This window comes from Zootoca vivipara, chromosome Z2 (genome assembly GCF_965207765.1).
Source record: "Zootoca vivipara chromosome Z2, rZooViv2.hap1.1, whole genome shotgun sequence".
Lineage (NCBI taxonomy): Eukaryota > Metazoa > Chordata > Lepidosauria > Squamata > Lacertidae > Zootoca > Zootoca vivipara.
This window is the reverse complement of record NC_142585.1, coordinates 39,926,686-39,948,483: the sequence shown is the minus strand read 5'-3', so window position 1 is coordinate 39,948,483 and position 21,798 is coordinate 39,926,686. Positions and strand designations below refer to the sequence as shown.

At 39.6% G+C, this 21,798-nt stretch overlaps 1 protein-coding gene, 1 long non-coding RNA gene and 1 pseudogene across 16 annotated transcripts in view; 1 reads left to right on the top strand and 2 right to left on the bottom strand.

Annotated features, from left to right (window-relative positions):
• RALGPS1 (Ral GEF with PH domain and SH3 binding motif 1) overlaps positions 1 to 21,798 on the bottom strand; it is a 206,914-nt gene that overhangs the window by 13,083 nt on the left and 172,033 nt on the right. For 10 of the 14 annotated variants that reach the window (XM_060270379.2, XM_088664937.1, XM_060270383.2 and 7 more), the window contains 4 exons: positions 12,429 to 12,555; positions 11,446 to 11,597; positions 10,028 to 10,079; positions 3,148 to 3,228 (listed from right to left, as the gene is read on the bottom strand). In XM_060270379.2, coding sequence (XP_060126362.1) covers positions 3,148 to 3,228; positions 10,028 to 10,079; positions 11,446 to 11,597; positions 12,429 to 12,555 — 412 coding nt within the window. The remainder of the gene's footprint in view (positions 1 to 3,147; positions 3,229 to 10,027; positions 10,080 to 11,445; positions 11,598 to 12,428; positions 12,556 to 21,798) is intronic. The other 4 variants (XM_035113380.3, XM_088664942.1, XM_035113382.3 and 1 more) reach the window with 3 other exon arrangements.
• LOC118084094 (uncharacterized) lies at positions 1,095 to 21,794 on the top strand. 2 transcript variants are annotated; one of them, XR_015948714.1, is made up of 5 exons: positions 1,431 to 1,563; positions 2,216 to 2,256; positions 17,289 to 17,386; positions 17,999 to 18,058; positions 20,425 to 21,794. It is a non-coding gene; the product is annotated as an uncharacterized LOC118084094 (long non-coding RNA). The 2 variants fall into 2 exon arrangements; XR_004692462.3 differs by lacking the exon at positions 2,216 to 2,256 and having other exon boundaries at positions 1,095 to 1,563.
• Positions 5,977 to 6,041, bottom strand: LOC148686636 (U6 spliceosomal RNA; annotated as a pseudogene).

The window sequence follows — 21,798 nt, the reverse complement described above, 5'->3', positions numbered from 1 at the left end:
CAGGCCTTGGCTCGTGCCATCAATGTTCTCCTAAACATTGGCTGCAGACTTTGTAGTTCATGACTAGTATTACAGTAAACATGTTTTTAAAAAGAAATTTAATGTAATTTTTCCACTGAAGTGCATAAACAAGTCTTTCCTCCATACCTGAGGACATTAGAAAAAACTTCTTGGCATGAACCAGAAAGTAACCTATGCAGATAATGAAATGGTTGTTTCTGCCCTTCAAAACAGCTTTTTTAAAAGGAAAGTTTTGGCTACATGAGCACAGGAATACTAATTTGTATTAATATATAGATTTTTTTAATTAAAAAAATAGTAGAACTTTTCCAGATTATGTTAGAGTATGAATGATACAAGTAATCTGACTTTACAACATAAAAAACAATGGAAACACATTAACCAGATTATGATAATTGTGGACAGGAAACATGATTCTTTTTCACAACACAGAAGGAATCCTTAAAGAGACTGGTGGAGACAGTATCAACCAGGAAAGGGACCAACATATGGGAAAGTATGTCCTCCATCATATTGTGAGCTGGTGGAGGTTTAGAAATATGTAGCCAGTTTTGAGCCCATCATTCTTTGTCTACTGCCATCCAATTAAGTCATTATGACTATTATGAATATAAATAATGAATAATAAATTTTATGCACACTTCTTAAGAGATTTTTATTTTATTAAACAGTTTATGTATATTTTTCTAAAGAATGAATGAATGAATAAATAAATAAATAAAGCTGTCATGCTTCTGAATGCCAACTAAATGGTTTATGGATGCCAATATACCATGCCAAGTGAATCATAAACCCTACTACATTATTAAATGAGTGCTAGCAGCCATCACATCCATTACTAAATACTTAAGTTAGATTCAGGAAGATTTAACAGCAGGGAAATACTGATTGAGTTAGAAGCTTGCCCAGTAGGAATTTCCTACTTAAACATTCATTCCCCAGAACACTTCATAGTCCCATATGTATAAGGATGTCAAACACAAAGGGACCAATTCAAGCAGAAATATTTTTGCTTTCACTTAGTTCTAAGCAAACAGTAGAGTAGCTACCGGTATTTCAGTCATGGGAAAGACATCACAAAAAATGCATATAGAACAAGCTAACTTGGGTTCTCTTTGACCTCATCTGCTAAGCCCATATGCAACTGGCCCCAATTCACTGTTCTATGTGAAGCACCTTGAGATGAGCATGTGTTAATTGCACAAAGGACACATGCCAAATTGCACAAGCTTGTGAATTAGAGTGCTGAATCTGGGACTGGCAGTTGTTTGAACTGTAGCCTATTAATTATTAACGTCTTTGTATAGATAGTGCACATAACTAGTTGTTTCTTTGTGTGCATTGGTTCAAGGCCATTGTCTGAACACTTGTCCTTTTTTCTTCTATTTATCTCTTTCTCTATAAAACAAGGAGTGTTCTGCAATTATACTTCGCGCAATTATACTTCAAAGTTGAGCATATATAACACAGCATACTTTAGTGAATTGCTTTGGAAAGAAAGTGGTTTTTGTATAGCAAACTGACACCTGCCATTTTTACAAGGTAAGTTTATCTGTTAATGGTGTAACAGAGGGTGAGCTGTTATGACTTGCCAGTCTGGAGCCTTTGCTGCAAATTAACAAAGAGTCTTGTAAACTGATTATGGCAGAAACTCTTATGGGCCAGAGCCTACTTCATAAGATGTTTGGAGTATAATTCTGTGTGTCAAGAGACAGAAACGCCACACTTTTATGTGTAAATCAGCATACCTGCAATATCTCTTAGAAATCTATCTTACTATAGATATTCAGTGAGTATCATAGCAAATGCCAGGGTGTATACAAATAAGATTTTTTGTATATATTTGTCAGAAAGTTACAAATATATAATGAAATAAAAGCAGACAAAATAAGGATTGAAATGGAAAATGCTTGAGAGAGATTATTTAGAAGGCTTGCATATCTGCTCACATCACCTTTGCTAGATTTCCCCCCAAAGGCTGTACCAGAAAGCAAGCCTAGCGGAAAAAACCAGTAATTATGAAGAGGAATAGAAGAAGCTATAAGGAAGAATAGAAGAAGCCATGAGAAGATGCACTATAAAAAAACTAATATTTTCTTCTGGGTAATGTTAAACAAACCTGTTAGAATGACTGCAAGATAATTTGCGTCAGTCTACTATTTCTTTCCAAGTCACATTTCTTTGCTTCCCACAGATATTGGTTTGATTTGAGGAGTTCTACAGGTGGAACTACAGGTATCAAGTTGTTTAATTTCTCTAAAAGAGTTAAGTTGTTCTGCTTTTCTTTTGTGTAAGAGGGTACTGAGGCGCTTGGATTTTAGACCTCCTCTGTTTATTGAAGGAAATGCATTTTTTTTAGGAAGTCATCAGAACAGCAAACTGAGGTGTGTTGAGACTGAAAAAGGAAGCATCAGCTTGAAACCCAGTCTAATTCATTACATAATAAGATAACTAAAGTTAAACACAAGGAAATAGTTTCACCACTTGTATGTGTATTATTTAAACCAGAAACTGCTTTTAAAAATGAGAACCTCTCTTTAAATTATGGTATGGTCCTATGAAAGCTAAGTTCTGTTCATTTCAATGGGACATATAAAGTGCAGGCTTTAATATACATATATTCACACACACTCTTAGGTGGGGCTCTCCGTGAGTTCCCAACCAACGATCTTAGCAATTTATTATGGCTTTGCTTCAGCTGTTCTGCAGCATCAAAATGCTCCTGGAATATTCACTGGGCCCCAAGTTAAACATATCCTTAATATACTTCAATTGAAATTAATAAGGCTTTAAAAGTGTTTAACTTTGTGGTGGTGTCATTAATTACCCTGCATTTCTCAGTATGATAAGGAAGAGGAACAGTCAGCACTTATATGAAGTATATCTATATGCAGTGTGGTATATAAACATGGTGAAGCTTATGAAGGTGAAAGCATATGAATGAACACTCTTCTTCCTCCTGGCAACTCTTATGAGAATGGAAGGAAAGTCTTTGCACAGATGGAATGAAACAATGAAAAAGCTGTTGAAAATAACTTCTCCCAATTAGCAAGAGGAAAACAGACTGAAAATAGAATTAACACCACAGTCTAGGGAGAGACACACCAACCAACCACCTAATTGTACCTGTAGACACAGCTCCGACTTCTGGGAGAATTCCGAATTGGTACCCGCCAGTTGGGCCCCAGCGTGGCGTACAACCGACCCCTGTTTATAAATTTACATGTAAGTTCTTTTCTTATAGTGCAGGTACTGTGGTAACATCCAACAAAACAAAGCATACAAGGAAACATGGGACACACATTTATTTGATGCTCTCAATAACTGGAGAGGTGTATTTAGTGAAGGGCTGAATGCCCATTAAATAATGCTCATTTTAACACATAGGAACAAAGCAAGTAATGGTGAGCAAAAGAATATGGGGGCAAGAATAAAGTGTCTAAAAAGGAATTCAGAACTGATCTTTGTGATGCTGCTTCCATCTCACTGACTTTTGTAATGTTTATTGATATTCTGAATGGGAATAAGAGAAGTTTTAGGAAAGTAGCATTTGTCCAATCATATCACAATGCAAAGCAGAAGAATCTTTAGAAATAAAAACATTAAGGCACTATCGTAAGAACAGTTCTAGATGATCAGAACCAGCCAGGAACTGATTGCAAAGCATATGAAGTACCGGTAATAATGAAGAGTATACTTCTAACCACATGAAGGATACATTTTCAGCATTACTGAATAACATTAGCTAGCTCCAAAATAATAATAATCAAGGTTTCAGGGATCAGGTGTAGTTGCTCACAAGGAGGCTGAAGCCCTGACATCTCTTTTTGAAAACATTATTACTGGGGTCATGAATAAAAGTGTTATTTAATGCAATGCTTTGGCCCAGCGGGGGGGGGGGGGAAGGTGTTTGAAGAAAAGATGAAGCAATTTATTTGGGAAGACTGACTTAGTCTAAGGGCCCTGAAGGTTAGCTCCAAGCCTTCCCATCCAGTCATTCCTCCAACTCAGTTGTTGTGGCAAAAATTTTGGCTGCTTAGCTGAACCCTACTTAATGAAATTGTGCATGTTTGATTAGGTGAATGGGGCATGTGACTTTTCAGGAACTAAACAAGATCCTTTAATGTTTGAATGTGAAAAGTATGCTATCATGAGCAACTAAATAGTTTCCATAGTGTTCAAACAGTTGTACACCTAAATTAGTGTGGCAGAACAAGCTCCAATGGTATCATTGCACAAGGCATTCCAGTTATTCTGCCAATATGCATACACACGATGCCAAAAATGTGAATCCTTGATTTCTCTGGTAGAGTCAGGGGGCATTATTCACCCTTTAAGCATGTAACATCACTATCCCTTAGGGTGGGACTCTAATAAAAGAAAATACTTTAAAGACCTCAGGACCCTCTGAAGAATTATCAGTCCAGTTCAGACAGGAAGGAAGAATATGGAACAGTAAGTTGACTTTGGGCAGAAAGGATGGGCTTTTCTCAACACAGCTTGTCAAGATGAAATAAACCCAAATGTGGGATTTTTTTTTAAAAAAATAGCACCCTTAGTTCTAAAAGCAATCTGGTGAGGTATTGGCTAAAAATAAAGTTCTGAGGGAACCATGTTCATAATTTCTGACAGGTGGCTTCAGCAGAGCTGACAGAACCCAGCTGAGGTCCTAGTTCAAGAACAGGTTGTCTGCAGACAGATTTATCAGCACTACCCCTTTAAGAATGTGTTTTATGTGTGGATGACTGCAAAGGTTATCCTTTATACCAGAGATACTGTTGAGAAATGCTACCTGTCTTTTCAAAGTGCTGGTGCTGAGATATTTCTAGTCTATTCTGCAAAAATTACAGAATGGACTGGATATCTAGTGATACTCTAGCATTCCGTTTGATTACAGCAGGCTATAAAATATCTTCAGGAAGACTTGTAACTTTGAACAAATGCTTAGAAGCCAAAAGAGTTATCAGAGTAGCAAAAACAATTTAGCCACTTTTGCTTAACATCTATGCTGCCAGCTAGAATATATGCAGTTGTTGTTGAAAAATTGGTCTCTGGGACACGATGTTCCAATGTTGTTTCATGGACATTATGACTAGCTTTGAGAACCAAGGTCTTTTGGACCAGTGAAGTTTAATTGGTATAAATACCACTTTTCTTCCTGAAGAGAAATCAGGGTAAGAGAAGGAAAAAGGCACACAGCTGGCCAGTCTATGTATTCTGATTCCACATACTGGCATTGTGATACATTGTGACCTGTCTGTTTGTGGGTCTCCCAAAGGGCTGTGCCATCAGGTTGAATATTTGAGTGTTTGGACTTCTGGATAATGGTCCTGCTCAGTCACTCCATACCAGGTTATATATGGCCCAAACAATTGCAGCGAAGGTCTCCTTATGAAGAGTGTGTGGCTGAGTAACACCCCCCCCCCTTGCATCCCACTGTTATATGTGTTTGCTGAACTAACTGGATAAACACATGGTGACCCATAAGTTTTTCTAGAAGGCCAAAAGAGACAGTATGAAGCTCCAGGAAGTTGATGCTTTCAGACTACTCCAATTGCCCTGAGCCCCATGTGTGCTCCCCAATCTGACAGAACTGTCTGTGTAGTGATCTTCAGCCAGGTTATGTGGCCAAGCTCACCCCTATTCTCTAACAGCTTATTCCCTAACAACCACCTGTCCAGTGACTTCCTCACCCTGCCTAGAATGGGAAACAATCCAATCTGGCAGGTGCTTTCTTCTTGAAAGGAAGGGAGGATGGAATGTAGACAAGACCACTCCACAACATTCTGAAATTTGTGAAAATTTCCATAGTGGTAGCCTTCTTTGTCTCTTTCAGCAAAGACAATTAAAAGCTTATAGTAAACTCAGTTCTACTTAGAGTAGACTCACTGGAAGTAATGAACCTAAGTTAGTCATGCACGTTAATTTCAATGGGTCTACTCTGAGTATGAAGAACAGGGGCTATGCTAATCTTCTCTGCATTGCTCCAATGTTAGTTTATGTGCTGCTCAAGCAAGCACAAAAAATATGGAATGGTTCATGAATTTGCATGTTGCTGACATGTGCCCTGCAGCCCATCTGTGTCAGGAATCCAATACCTTCAGGTTGTTGTTGTTTTTTTGTCATCTCCCTACCTTAAGAATTCGACTATATCTAACTATCGCCATCTGTTTTCCAAAGCCAAATTAAATGCTTTCTGTTCTGAAGTGCTGAGGGGAAGATTGGCTGGTGTCCCACACTAAGATAGGCTGTGCCCACGTTCCCAGGGCGTTGAATGTACGGAACACATTTTATTGCATTGTAGGTTAGAAAACATCTAATCAATCTAATACTAACAGAACAACTGGGAATTGCTGACTCGTTTCATGTCAAGGTTCTCCTTGAGGATAAGTTTGATACTATTACACTGGCTGAAGCAAAATTCCTCTCGGAGGCAGTAAAGATAAGAAATCATTGCTGTCGTTTAGTCGTTTAGTCGTGTCCGACTCTTCGTGACACCATGGACCATAGCACGCCAGGCACTCCTGTCTTCCACTGCCTCCCGCAGTTTGGTCAAACTCATGTTTGTAGCTTCAAGAACACTGTCCAGCCATCTCGTCCTCTGTCGTCCCCTTCTCCTTGTGCCCTCCAACTTTCCCAACATCAGGGTCTTTTCCAGGGAGTCTTCTCTTCTCATGAGGTGGCCAAAGTATTGGAGCCTCAGCTTCACGATCTGTCCTTCCAGTGAGCACTCGGGGCTGATTTCCTTCAGAATGGATAGGTTTGATCTTCTTGCAATCCATGGGACTCTCAAGAGACTCCTCCAGCACCAAAATTCAAAAGCATCAATTCTTCGGCGATCAGCCTTCTTGATGGTCCAGCTCTCACTTCCATACATCACTACTGGGAAAACCATAGCTTGAACTATATGGACCTTTGTAGGCAAGGTGATGTCTCTGCTTTTAAAGATGTTGTCTAGGTTTGTCATTGTTTTTCTGGCGAAGGGGCTTAACTTAGAGAAGTTATGTTTTGACCAAATGTGATCCACCTGGGGAAGGAACCAGCAAGCCACTCCAGTATCCCTGCCAATAAAACTCCATGGACAAAGAAATCATTATGTATAGGCTAAAACTCCTCTGTTGGCTAGCAAGGCCTTTACACCTTAATAACTGTTGATATTTACTATTGTACTGTGTATTTTGGGTGTATGGACAGCAATAAAGCAGGATATGGGAGGATACAATGCAATCCAATTAGTTCTTAAAGCATTAACTTTTGTCTACTACCCTTGCTCATTGTCTGAGGACTCCTAGGATTTGTGGTCTGGGCAAGATTGGATAGCATCTTTGTAACAGAAATTGGGTGTGTGCCTGATCCTCTCTTAAATCAGAGAAAGGCAGGACAGAGCCTGAAGAAACAATTCTGATTTCTCCATTCTGAAGAATCTACCCTCTGGGCATCTAAAATAACTCCCATCTTCACCTTGACTGCATGTTACCTGATGCTGGCTGGGGGGGGGCAGCTGCATCTCCCACCATTTCACTGCAAGGCAGCTAGGCTAAAGGAAAAGGAACCAGGCAAGGAGCTCTAGTTGCTCTGCTCAAAACCCACACACCTGCCTAGACCTGAGGCTGGAGGCTGGAACGTGCTCTGCTCCCTGGTTTTGATACCAAAACATATGCCTCCAGCTCCAAGCACCAATTTGAAGCAATCTATGAGCTCCTTTCCTGCCCTGGTCATGAGAAAAAGGCAGTGGAGGGGAGGGAGAAGCCCCAAGGCACACCACAAAAAACTTCCCTGTGTTACCTGTGATAGTCTAACTAGGATTTATTAGTTGGGGAGATATTTTTTTGTGGGGGAGGAGGTAGCATGCTTAAATGTTCATCAGACTGTCGAGTTCAAACAAAATCTAGCTTCTGTGTTGCTAAGCAGGACTGCTTTGGATTGTTGGGAGCCCTTCAGCAGAAGGAGTCAATCAGCAAGTTGGGCCCGACTCCTTACAGTGTGGGAGATTCTCTTTGAGGGGAGAATATCCCTAGCACAAGCGATGTATTTTAGCTACAATGAAGGCTTTTCTCCGAGGTAAACATTCCAGTTCTCCTGCCCGTTTTTGCTAAATTTCGGAATAATGGCATGGCCAAAATTTGAGATTTACTAAAAAAATAAAAATAAAAAACATATTTTTTTAGTTCATCAGTTGGAATAATGAATCTGGCTGTGTTGAAGCAGCATAACTTAATTTTGTAATGTGTTCTTGGACACTGTGTCCCTTGTATCAATTTCTACTATTCCTAGTTTACAACTTATCAATACACAGGCAAACAGCTTCAATGGAAGACCAACCCTCTTAAGATTATAAATGACATTTTCTATCCTGACTTTGTTACTTACACAAAAGGCTCTAAACTCAAAAATATAAGATTTGCTTTATCTAAGTGCAACTCCCCCTACCTTTGCCAATACAGTGGTCTTCAACATCTACTTCACTTTAAATAAGGACACATTCAGCAAGGAAAAGAAAACCTGAATTTTATTTCTTCAAATAGGCTGTGATATCATGTACAGTATAGTAAACAGAAGTACTGTGCACTCAGTAAATATGAAACAAGATGGTGGCCATACCCTCCTTGCACTATTCTGAGAGTCAGAAACTATGACCATTGTGCTCCGTGAAATATTTCTTGCATCCTCTTTTAATATAGTGCTTGTAGGCATAGGAAATAAGTATCACCCCAGAAAACACATAAAAACATATTTCCCCCTAGCAGGTGTCAGTGAAAGTATTGATGGAGGTGTGCTCCTGCCACTGTCTGCAGGCGGGAGGGAGGCCCATTCCTAAGGGTGACTGGCAAGATGAGATACCAGAATCTGAACATTGTACACTTTACTAGTGACATTCCAAATTTTATTTGGCAGGATCAAATCAGCAAAAGAAGGATCATTATAAGAGAGACATTTTCCTGAATAATTTCTAACACATCATTTTACTACACTGTTCCCCAGTGTTGAGTTCCTAGGACTCAACAATTTTGCTTATTTATCTCGAAGCTCTGTTGTTGGAAAATTTCGTAGCTCAGTAAATAAAATTGTGGGACTTCTCAAGGCCACTAAGTCTGTTTGAACTAAGGCCTATCAAGTCTGAACTGGACCAGATTTAACCTGTGATATTATGTGCTAGACAAAGGCAGGTGTATTTGGCTTAATTTCTTATGAGGAATTAACTATTCAACATAGTTGAACAGGATTTTCTTAATGAAAATGTGGCTGTATTTGTGGCTTGAAGGTGTGTGGGACCCAGGTGGTGCTGTGGTTAAACCACTGAGCCTAGGGCTTGCTGATCAGATGGTCGGCGGTTCGAATCCCTGTGACGGGGTGAGCTCCTGTTGCTCCCGCAGCTCCTGCCAACCTAGCAGTTCGAAAGCACGTCAAAATGCAAGTAGATAAATAGGAACCGCTACAGCGGGAAGGTAAACGGCGTTTCCATGTGCTGCTCTGGTTTGCCAGAAGCGGATTTGTCATGCTGGCCACATGACCTGGAAGCTATACGCTGGCTCCCTCGGCCAATAATGCGAGATGAGCGCCCCACCCCAGAGTCGGTCACGACTGGACCTAATGGTCAGGGGTCCCTTTACCTTTACCTTTAAGAAGGTGTTGTAAGCAGATATGGTATGTGGACTCTGGTTTATGACAAAAGCCCAATATTGACAAGTTAGATATGTCATGTTTTCTTATTAAGGTAGGTTTGAAAATGTTTATTTTATAGCTAGATGGGATAATAAGAGATAAATGTAGTGTAGGGAGCACAAAATATAGGGCATACACACAGTGAATATTTGGAGTGACAGAGCTTCCACCCAACCTCAGAATGGCTGCATTTATGGCAATATTTCCCCCCACAATTACCCTGCAGGACCTGATTAATTCCTTGAAGTAAACTGAAACATGGTTTCAATACATATAAATTGCAGTGCAACTAACATCTTATACCATTAATTGAAGGTTATTTGTTGGCAAAGAGGACACTCACCTTTCAAGGCCTGAAGAAGGCTCCTCACTAAATTCTGAGCTTTCACTGCTTCCTACAAAACAAAAGGACATAGGGATCTGTTAACAAGAAAAAGTAAATGCAGAACAAGTCCATGTGCCTTAGGAAACTTCCAGAATACACCACAGAAGCCAGACTTAAGAGGCCAGAGTGAAAGTGATGTAAGAAATTGCTCCTGGGGGAGATGTTACCCTGATCAATGTAGCATTGCAGTTTTCTAGGTATAAAATATTTTTAAATTGCCCTTCAGTTTTTATTATCTTCACACAGCTGCATGCTGTATAGTACCTTCTGAGTAACACTGCTACATCAGTGATTAAACATAATCATACCAGCCAAAGAGAAAGCACAGACACCAAATATATGACTGATTTCTCTTTAATCAAGACACAGGACAGGTAACATGAAGCAGGTGACGGTGCCATGACAAATCAGCCTGATGCCTTACTTCTCCTCATCCTCTTATTTTTCAATCAGAGCTTTTTAAACCATTACTTTCCCATTTCATTTACTCAAAGGCAACTTAAAGTTACTAGTGTAACAAATTCATTTGCTTTTCCAAACTTGGATTGTTTGGATTTTCTTTTGTTCAGGTGGTCAGTAAAGCAGCAGCCACCACAGCAACAGAAGATCCCCAAATCGCAGATTGGTTTCCACTGCAAAGGAACTGCACAACATGACAATGAACTGTGATGGCTGATCAGGCAATATATGACAATGGCACTTTTTCACACTCAGGTTATTAAGTGATAAGCACAGTGCATCATGCATTCAACAAAGTAGGTTCTTGCAAACGGAAACTCATGCCCTGGGAACCAGCCTCTAAATCAGACGAATTTCCCCCAGTCTCTAAATCAGAGGAGTTTGTACTCCACTAAAATCCACACTGCAAGGTGCTGGCCATTAAACACCCCTCAAAATAGCTGTTTCTTTCCTAACAGCTGATAATGCCTTTTATCTGCAGCCAAAGTTAAGCTTTATGCTAAGCTTTGTGAAACGCCTTTCCACTTCCTACCGAGACCATTCCTACAAGTAGCTTGTGCTCTCCTGGCTTCAGTAGCATTTCTCCATTTTACAAAAGTGCTGCCACAACTCACAGAAAAAGAACAATACTGAAAAAGAACTGAGTACTCCCTATGACACAGCTGCCACAATCTAGCAAGTTATTTCTTGGTAGGAGGACAGAGACAAACGAGAGAGAGGTGAGTCATGTGAGGTTTCTAAGCAAGCAAAAATCAGATCTTCACTACTTTTAAAATGTTTCTCTCTATCCAAATGACCAATTATTGTTAGTCCTGAAATTAATTTTCTCCTGATTCTGCATTTCTAGGGGCCTCTCTGAGCTTCAAAGCAGGCAGAGAATCAGTGAGACTTTTGTATCCAAACCATTGAATACTTACCTATGGAAATACCATTGGTGAAAACAGAGTTTAATGTGATGTTTCTGACAGGACTGTGGGACTCTAGCACACTGTCATCCAGCAGGTGGCGTGGTTTCTCTGTTGGGAACGTTGCGCTTTTACTTTCAACTACACTGAACTGACACATCATACTGGAAAATTGGAAAAGGGGAGGGAAAAAGCAAAATGTTCTTATGTAATCTGATAACATCCATTTATTCTCTGTTTTTTCCCCACATGGACATCATCTCACTGTATGATCATAAATGTCTGCAAGTCCTTAAGTGGAAGGTAGCTAATGGGAGCTTTAATATGCTCCTCATTGGCTGCCTGATAATCTATTTAAGAAGTGAGGTCAAGCAGCCTGTATAATTAAGTGGTTATTGTCTTAATATAGGATGGGGATCTGGGAGTTTTCAAGTTCTTCCTCTGATGTTTCTACAAATGTTGCTTGGTTACAGTGTTGGAGGCCATGAAATTCAATAGTCCTGAATTCCTATCCAAGCAAACTCAATGAGATGATGCTAGGCAAGTAATAAGTATTAATCCAAAGATTCCTAACAGTGGTGGAATAAGTAGAATGCTGGAAATCTTATTTGAAAAGCTGATGCTTCCCACTGTGTTGAAACTTCCCAAATCTTTCAGAAAGCCTAGGTTAGGCAGAGGCACAATTTATTTGGCCTGTAAATTGGGAACTAAACAAAAAATGATATACCAACTCCCACAGAGGTTGGGGGTAAGAATGGCACTAGAATTTGTCTAAAAAGGCAGAAAGTCCAGCACTTGCAAGATAAGACAAGGAGGTTCTGAGGTAGATGTTTTACTAGTGATGAGTGTCACTCCTGTGAGATTAGAAAAGGGGAGTGGGACCACTGGGGAGAATATTTCTGCTTTCAGTGAGTTTTCAATTGCTGAATTAAACCTTAATGATGTCTGAATAAACTGTAAGAGCTGAGAAAGATGATGCAGATTGGAACACCCACTTGTTTCCCAGGCTGTGACTCTTCCTGTGTCGTGGTACAGGAGGAGTTGGCAGGCTGGCTGCCACCGAGGCATCAGGACAAGTTGGTCTCCTGCTGAACCTCATAGCTGCTGACACCTCTGACGGACCTACAAAATAGACACCAATTAATGCTAAACTGTTGCTGAGGAAAGACATTGCTAGGTGTCATGTTATTTGCTTTTGGAAGAGCTGAATGACCCTGTAGAGACAGATGGAAATTATGTGGGGCAGAAAGGAAGGAAAGTGGCATCTGCTTAAAGACAATTGTCATTGACCTCAAATGGCAGGTGCTTCTCCAAACACTGCTTCTGGCCTGCTGGAATTACACCATCAATTCCTATTAAGAATCTACCCAATTAAACAAAAATAGCATTTTGTCATCAAAATTATGTGCAAGAATAGTTTTGGGACCAAGTCCCACACAAAAAATATTGGCTTTTCTATTACTTTAATGAGACTTGTCAAAAGCATAACATGCAGAGCCAGAACAATACGTCGGGCGTAATCTTCAATTTCTAACAAAAACATATGCTTTGAGTTTGGTTTGTAACCCTACCCGTCTGTAAACAGTTTGTTAGTATTGACTTGTAGCATGAGTATCTATGGGAAACGCAAGGATGTTCCATGTAAATCACAGCCAGACAGATGTCAGCTCTGGAACTTTTAGAAGGTATTTGTGCCAACAAGCTACACATTTTTAGCTAGCACACACGCAAAGCAACAGAGATTGAACAGTTATCAAGTTTTTAAGTGGTTTCCTCAAGTTGGCTACGGAATTCTCTCTCTCTCTCTCTCTCTCTCTCTCTCTCTCTCTCTCTCTCTCTCTGTGTGTGTGTGTGTGTATGTATGAATGAGAGAATATGAGAGAGAGAGAGAGAGAGAGAGAGAGAGAGAGAGAGAGAGAGAGAGAGAGAGAAGAAACAGAATTAGCTATAGGTGGCTGACGAATTGTTACCAGATGGAAACAAGATTGTCTCAGCTGAGACAACAGGTCCTAAAGCAATAATGTCCAAGGAATGGAAAGAGAGTTCAGCTCCTACATATTATTGACATATTATTGACATTTCAGACTCTGCTAAAAAGCTCCATGAAAGGACTGGTTGCTATAGGGGCTTTAGGATTTAGGCAGCTGAGAGAAGGATAAGGACTGCTTCAAGTCTTCTGTATATCCTACAGTGAAAACAGTCCATATATGAAAAAGGGTGAAACCTGGACATAGTGCAACGATCACTTGCATCTATACAACTAGGTTTATATACACTGAGAAGATGGGGGATTCACTCTGGCTGACTAAAGCCTGTACATGTGGAACAGGCATGCAAGGAATCAACATGTGACAAATATAAATATGGGTTTGATGCTCTTGCTATATGAAAGTGCTTTCTGAGTAGGAATTTTTGAATGCTTTAAGTGGCCCAAAATCACATTGGTGGGTTTCAACTTCGGCAATGAGGAGCTGCATCAGAGTAAATATATGTGAACCTTAATCTAAAACTAACATTGCATCTGGTGAAAACTTGGTTCAGATAAGCTAATGGCAGGTAAGCCATGCATGAAGCAGGGAAGTTGGGCAAGCATGTTTCCTTAAAAAATATGTTTGAACTCTGGGATTCATGGCATTGATTACAATGAACAAAAGAGCAGCAACTCTTTCCCACAAAATAAAGAATGTACTAACACATGCTGGATGCCACCTGGTGAAAATATGGTACTATACCATACTTATATTCTATGCCCAGTCTCCAGCCTGGAGTTACAGAAATATAGAAGGCATAGATTTCTAGTGGAAACATACTCCTCTTCTTCTTCTTCTTCTTCTTCTTCTTCTTCTTCTTCTTCTTCTTCTTCTTCTTCTTCTTCTTCTTCTTCAAGTCCTAGATTTTAGCTGTGCCATTGGTGAAAGCAGACTAAGCAAACCTTCACATCTCTAGGCCTTATATTTGACACAAAATATAAGCAGAAGAATGAAAGGCCTGTTTTGGAAAGATACAAAAGGATACAAAACTAGTTTAAGGATCTAAAGTGGAGATGGAATAAAACCTCTTGGACATTTCTCATGCTACAGTCACTGCAGAAAAAGAGTGTGTATTTTATGTGCTCTTGTTCTCTGTCTTTCACTCACACACACATGCACGTGACTGAAGCAGCTTCTTGCATGTCTGCCCTGGTGGATCAATAAGGGTTTGAAGCACTCAGCACTCTAGAAGGGTGAGTCACTTTGGCATTATGCAGTTTCTGAGAAGGCCTTATATTAAAAGGTCAAGAACATTTTCCAAAAATGCAGCTCTGCTCATTTCTTGTCCAGGGGTGTAACCAGAACCACACACTAGAAGTTGTTGCATGAGAAACACTGTCGTGTGTGTAGAATTTTGTGTACTAACTGCTTCTTCTCAAAGTTCCATTGGTTCAGTCCTGCAATATACTGTAAACCCTAAGACATTCTACTCCAGTCTTGTTGATATCATTGTAGCAGATTGTCAATTAAGAGATTATGAATCCATTCTGAAGCCTGTCATGGTGGGAGATATGGGGCTAGTGAGTAGAATGAGGAGAATTTATCAAAAGATGAGTTCTGGGACAAAGTTGAGTGGTACATTTTCTAAATGTAGGATATGGTTTCTAGTAACTTCCACCAGGATTTTACTAGTCATTCTTTAATAAAGGAGAGCATTTCCTCAACCAAAATCTGAGAACAGACTTCAACATGATCCCTATCTCTTACACAAGATTGATGACCAGATGTCTGAAGGTATTGTTTACATCCCATGTGCATAAACAAAAGTGAAAGATTGAAGGAGACCTTCAGGTGCTATTGTGATCTGAATCTATGTTACCAGTGAGTCCAAGCATGCAATGCATACCCTGAGTTATGTTGCTACTTTTCTACAAATGAAGGCAGTGATCAGGTCCATTTTCTTTGGTATTTTTATTCCACTGCCACAGAGGAAAGTATAAAATATGTTAAACATTTGAGTGGTATTGATGCTATACAATTCAGAATACACAGAATAAAAGCAAAACAAAACAAACAAATATTCACAGAAAGCCAAGCCCCAAAGGCAACAGAGTGCCACTGCTCTCCCTTATTGACAATAATACATCACTGAAAGCAATATCAGTTCCACTACAGTATCCTGAGGCCAATAACTGGTTAACTAACACCTGCTCATTACCTCTGCATGCAAAGCCAGTGCAGCATCCTGTTTTTGTGCAGAAATCAATGGAAGTCAACCCTATGACTTGATTTGATGGCAGTAGGCGAAGAGATGGAGGAGGCAGCTGAACACAGACAAGCTCAGCCTACAACTGCATTATTCAAAACAATGCAGTTAAAACAATGAGCTTCCTGTGGCATCTGAATCAAGGCCCTGAGGTTTTCAACATAGATCAGCTGGTGACTAAACCAGTGGAAACTCAGTGCTGACCCAAAGTAAACAACTAGTTGCACAGTCAAACCCTTTCTATTGTATAAGAGATTAGGTGGTATGATTTGTTGCTTTCCTCATAATCCAATTGAAACAGTTTGGTTGTTCTTTTTCTTCTAAATCAAAATGCTGCTCTTTTCTTCTTCTTTTTTGAAGTTCTTTTCATAAATTAACCCTGTTCTGGTTTTTACCGAAATCTGTTGCTCAACCACCGCAGCAGACCACTCAGTTGAGAAATAAAACTTATTTGCTACATTGTGCAATCTCTGTATTCACACTAATCTCTTGTAGCTCCTTTTCAGAGTTACTGGTCTTATTGACAAAAGTTCCAGCTTTAAATACACATGAGAGCAAGTATTTTTGGCTGCTTGTTCCCACTAAATGATGTCAACTGCTACCAAATACCCCTCCTGTTTATTAGTTCCCCACCCTATCCACTTCTTGTGCATACTATTAATGTTCATATACCTCCCAATGAAACAAATGATGTCTAGCATGATTTTCCAATTACTTGGCACAGGAACACACATGCTTGGTTTTCATTATTTCTTTACGTTATTGTCAAGATGACATTGACATATACACTGAAATAACATACAGAAGGTATTAAAACATTATTACAAACTGTTTGGGGAACTTGAGAAAAGCCCAGCAGAAGCTGACGAGTGCTGTTTAGAAAGCTGTGGCAGGAACATTCGGAAAAGTTGACCACGTAGCTTTAATATCCCCAAGGATCTCACTGTTTTTTCCTTTGCATAATTTTTCCATGAATAATCATTCAAGTGCTATAAACAAATGGTAACTTATGCAATCCTTTATTAGCGCATTAAGCCTCCAGAGTGTAAACTTTTAGTTCACTAATTTTGCCCTAATAAAACGAAACAGGAGCTGATAGATCTCAAGCTGATGAAATGACTGAATGGGGAGCCACAAATCTCATAGTTTGAACTGAGTAACAAGCAGAAGACATTTTAAGTTTTTTAAGAAACTTTTTTGGGTTTGGCGCATAAAAGTGTTATTGATGCTAAGTTGGGTAAAGGTCTACATAGCCTATGTGAAATTTGGCCAGATACTTACCTACTTAATTGCTAATGTAACCATAACTCTGGGCCTGGTTAAGAACCAGGCACAAAACAGATGCTTAAGAAAATCAGAGAAGAAATCTGTCAAACAGAAGAAAAATATAAACATGTTGTAAAAAGGGTTAAGCCTTTAGCTCTGGCTATTGCAAAATCATAGTTTTCCTCGTTTCAGTGCTTTTTAAATGCCCACTAAAGTCTATTAAAATGTACAATATGTGGAAAGCCTGCAAGTTACATCTGCTATGTTGCAGACACCAGAGAGAGACAAATAAAAGGAACATGTTTGGTGTTTTAAAAAAAATAAAATTAAATCCTTGTTTTGACTCTAACTAGGCAGTTCTGTGAAAGAAGATGCAAAGAGATGACCAATGAAAACAACGGAGCCAGGAAGATACATTTTAGACTGTCACAGACAGTCATCTCTGCTTAAGGTACAAATTACATTAAATGCATTTTTAATTAGGAAGCTTAGAAATGGGTCATATTTCTTTATTTATAAAAAGCAGGCACAGGGCTTGTAATCTGGATCAGGACTATGGTGCTTCTCTCAGCCCAATTTTCCTTTTGGAAATTGTCCCCTAGGGCTACTATTTCATTCTAAAAGTCCCAGTGTGTGCGCTGAAGGCACAGGAAGCTACCACCTTTGCTGATGCTAAGCCAGTCTGGGTTTAGTCAGTGCCTGAATGGAGAGCTCCTGGGGGCCATAGGTATGTTACCTTGGATTCCATGATTGCAGAAATGTAAGAAATAAACGTTTGAGTTCCATTCTGCCCTCATTAAAGAATCTTATGGTACAGCATATGAAAGAAGGCACACTGGGTAATAAATCAGTTACAAATGATAGCAAACACCAAACTAGGCTCAGTAACTTAGAAACATTTCTCCCCTCCATATCTCTACTTTCTTAATATATACCCTGTAATACCATTAAGTTGGCCACCTATCCACTCTGGTTTCTGAGGGCTGCTACTTCTGTTACATTTTTTCAACACGTATCTCTATTGTATATAATGTTATATGTTTTATAGAGATATGTATTGCAGGTAATTCCTGGAGAACGGAGACACCCTGTACCTGTACAGAAGAAGTCCCTTTGTGATATGGTAAGTGCTCCTATACATCTATACATGCTGAAATCCGAAGTGTGATTCTTCTCAAATCTTTAATTTCAAATAAATACAAAGACCTAAGGCTTTAAAAAGTGGATGACATCATTAAATAAAGATCAAGCTATTTCATTATGAATTCCCCAAAGAGATAAATCATTGTTAGTTTACAGAAAGCATTTCCTTCCTAATGTCAATGCCCTTCATGGTTTTGCTCCCATAGGAAAATTTACTTTGTCCAGGGAAAAAATGACAAAATGAAACAGCCTGTTAATTGTGCCTCAGTTTAGCCTTGAACAACTTTAAATATATCCTCTTAAATATGTTGCCCAAACTTCATCCGTTATGTTCTTCTACCAAACACTGGAAAGTGCCTTACTGCTCAAACAAGTGGACATTTATTTGGCAAACAACTAGACAAATATCACAATAGCATCCCACATATATGTCACATACATTTAAAAGAAAAATGGCACCTTCATTTATCTTTAAAAACAGCTTCATTTTGGCTACAATTGAGCTCCAGCTCAAAATGTAACAAGAGGTGTAATAGCTTAGAAGTTCTATCAGTGTGGTTTCAATCTCCAATTAATAGACAACATTCACATTAATTTTCATTAATTGCATGTACGAATGCAATTTTAAAGAATTTTTGACCATCAAGCAGGACTCAAACACAACAGCATTCTCCCACATGAGATTCCCTGTAACTGGTATTCAAAGGCAGATTGCCTTCAACAATGGAGGCAGAAAATAGTAATTGTAGCTAGTAGCCCTTGATAGCTTTATCTTCCATGGATATGTCTAATTGGCTTTCAACACGATCCAAGTTGGTAGCCATCATTACCTCTCAAAGTGAATCCCATGGTTTTACTACACACTATTTGGCAGCGACTGGCAGGGCTCTGAAGAGTGTGTGGTGGAGGCAGGGGCCATGGGAGTTTATTGGGTTTGGCACCAGGAGAGGGATCCAGTGATTTATGGGGTTTGGCACCGCCCATAAGATAGAAGCCAGGCCGAGGGAAAGAAGAAGGGTCAAAGTGATCTGAGACGGAGGCACACAGGATGTGTCGGGAGAGGAGGAAGAGATTGTTCAGGCAAGGGATGGGCCAGCAGACTCCTCACCATCCCCCACCCCACTGTTTCCTAGTACCAGGAGGGATTTGAAGAGGGAACAGCAGTGATACCTTTTATGTAGGAGCCGCCTCAGGTTGCACACACCTCATCAGATGAGGGTAACATAAGCGGAGGTGGGGGGACATGGTCTCACTGTTGCTGCAATTACTCCACAGGCACAGACTTTGGGAAAGCACCTATATCCACCACTGCCATACTTGCTCACAAAGAAAAGCAATTTCTACCTCTCCTCTATTCAGAACAGAAGGGAGGGAGGGTTCCAGTCCACTGAAATCTGGGCATATTCAAGGGGTCATGTTCAAATTAGGAATGGCTGGACCAGTACAAACAGAATTTGAGCAAGAAAATGAAACGGACTCTCTTGCTTCATGGTTTTTTGAAGGGATATTTACTGAGACCTTTGTGGGCAGGCAAACTGGTGCCTGTCATTGCCATGTTGACAACCCTTGGCTTAGAGAAGATATGGGTTCAGTCACCAAGGGGAGGGTAGTTAGAATACCAGGAGGAACTAAGTTTGCCACCAAGGGTGGGGGGCAAAGGTATGTGGGGTACAAAAGAGGGATCTGAGTTTTTATGTCTGGTGAAGGATTTTATGTCTTCAGTAATGCTAATAAGTGACTACCGCTGGTGGTGGCACTGCCTCCAGTTGCAGCATGAAGCTTTCTTCACCAGGGCTTAAAGCAGACAAATGAAATTTGTCAATAAATTTGTGAGCAGATAAAAGCAATATTCCAAACCCCCAAACACAGAGAAATAAATCAAACGGGCATCTGCTAAGATTAGGAAACTACTGAAGCTGTACCTTTGTCAGCTCCTGAGATGGGAAGAAGGGTTCTGATGGAAGTTTCATTCCGGTCCCTTTAATGACTACCAGAAAATAAGCTATCAAAGCCATAAGACCAAAATTAAGAACATGCCTGACAATTAGGCACTTCTGGCTTGCAGTAAATGACTTGCTACTAAAACATCCACAACAAAGCTATTTACTAGTATCCAAGGTTACATCTAACCCAAACTGCATAACTAAATGTCAGACTAATTGTTTACGTGGAAAACGATGTTTTCCTTTGAATCCAAAATGAAGGAAGTTCCATCCAGATTACATCACCAGTGTAGTAGCCTGACTGGTCAAAGGAATATAAATGTACAAACATCTTTGCTTATTCTCTCTTTTCATTTTTCTTCTTTTTAACTCTTATTTTGCATGTACTCCAAATCTAACAAAGTGCGTTCATTGCAAGCTCGTTCCAGGGTCAGACATATTGAGCATGACTGGGCCAATTTCCACCTCATTACGGTAATGTAATTCCTCTGACTTAGGGGAGTTGCTCTTCTGCATTCACAGTGGGGTAATGGAAATGAGAATGCTCTTGTCAGGAAGTATTATGGGGCCCCAACAGTGATGTGGTTTCACGGAGTTTAGCCTGAAGAAATTGAAGAAACAAAAGGATCTATTTATGGCTGGAGCACTGCCTACTGCGTTGAAAAGAACATGTCCTGCTTGACCTAGTCCTTCACCTCTCAAATAAACACCACAGTGTATGTAATGATTGGCCATTTTCTTCTATCCTCCATGATTCTTCCCAGAGACTGTATTGGACGTTCAAGGGTCAAACAGTGCAAAGACCTAACACACAACAGTCCAGACTATGGAATTCTTCACAGATAATGCTTTACCTATGGTGAGATAATCTCTACAAAGGGAGGGGTGTGTGGAGAGTGTACACTGTCTTTTGTTTAGTGTGGGTTGGATTTTTATTTTAATCACAAGGACATGGATTGTGATGCTGATGCAGATCCTGGCTTCCTGAGTCATGTTTTTGCACCTAAATAAATACGTCTTTAAAAAAATATACAGTAGCTAGTAAATCAATTTTAATTTCATCACTGACATTATTTCTGTGTAAGAAAATAACTTGTGTGAAGTAAGTCTTATATGTACTGTATCCACTAATATGTCTGGTTTCTTAAAATGACACTGATCGTCTTGAAATGCATACAGCAAAAATGCAAAGCAGGTTTGCATCAGACCAAAATGCATTACAGAGGAACACGGAAAGCTGCTAGAAACTTAATGGTGAGGTTTTAGGAATGAGGACAATTCTTTAACACTTTTCTACATTTAAGAGCTTTCAGATGCTGGGAACATACACAATTTCTGCTCTGTATTACGTTAAAACATTCTCTGGGAAAAATTATTGAAGCACATGTTCCAAAATAATCCGTCTGCTGGCTGTGGTGCTCATGTTGGACATCTTTTAGTCTACGTTACAGGAACACAGATGGCTTTTTTCATCATAGACACTTGATTGGAAAATGTGAACAGTTGAAATATTTTAAATGGTGTCCAAATAGATATTGTCTCCCAATCCTTATGATTCTGTGGCACCACTAAAGAACTTAAAATGTCCCTAGTAGAATTCTACAACTTCTAGAAACATAGGTACTTTGTACAACCCTGAATTTGAAAGCTTTTTACTACATATAAATGGTAGTAATGGGCTAGTTTTACTCTATGGGTAGCATTCCTATGTTAGCATGAATGGTGGCAGCTGAAACAGAAAACCAGCCATCAATATAAAACTACTCTGTTGTGAAAA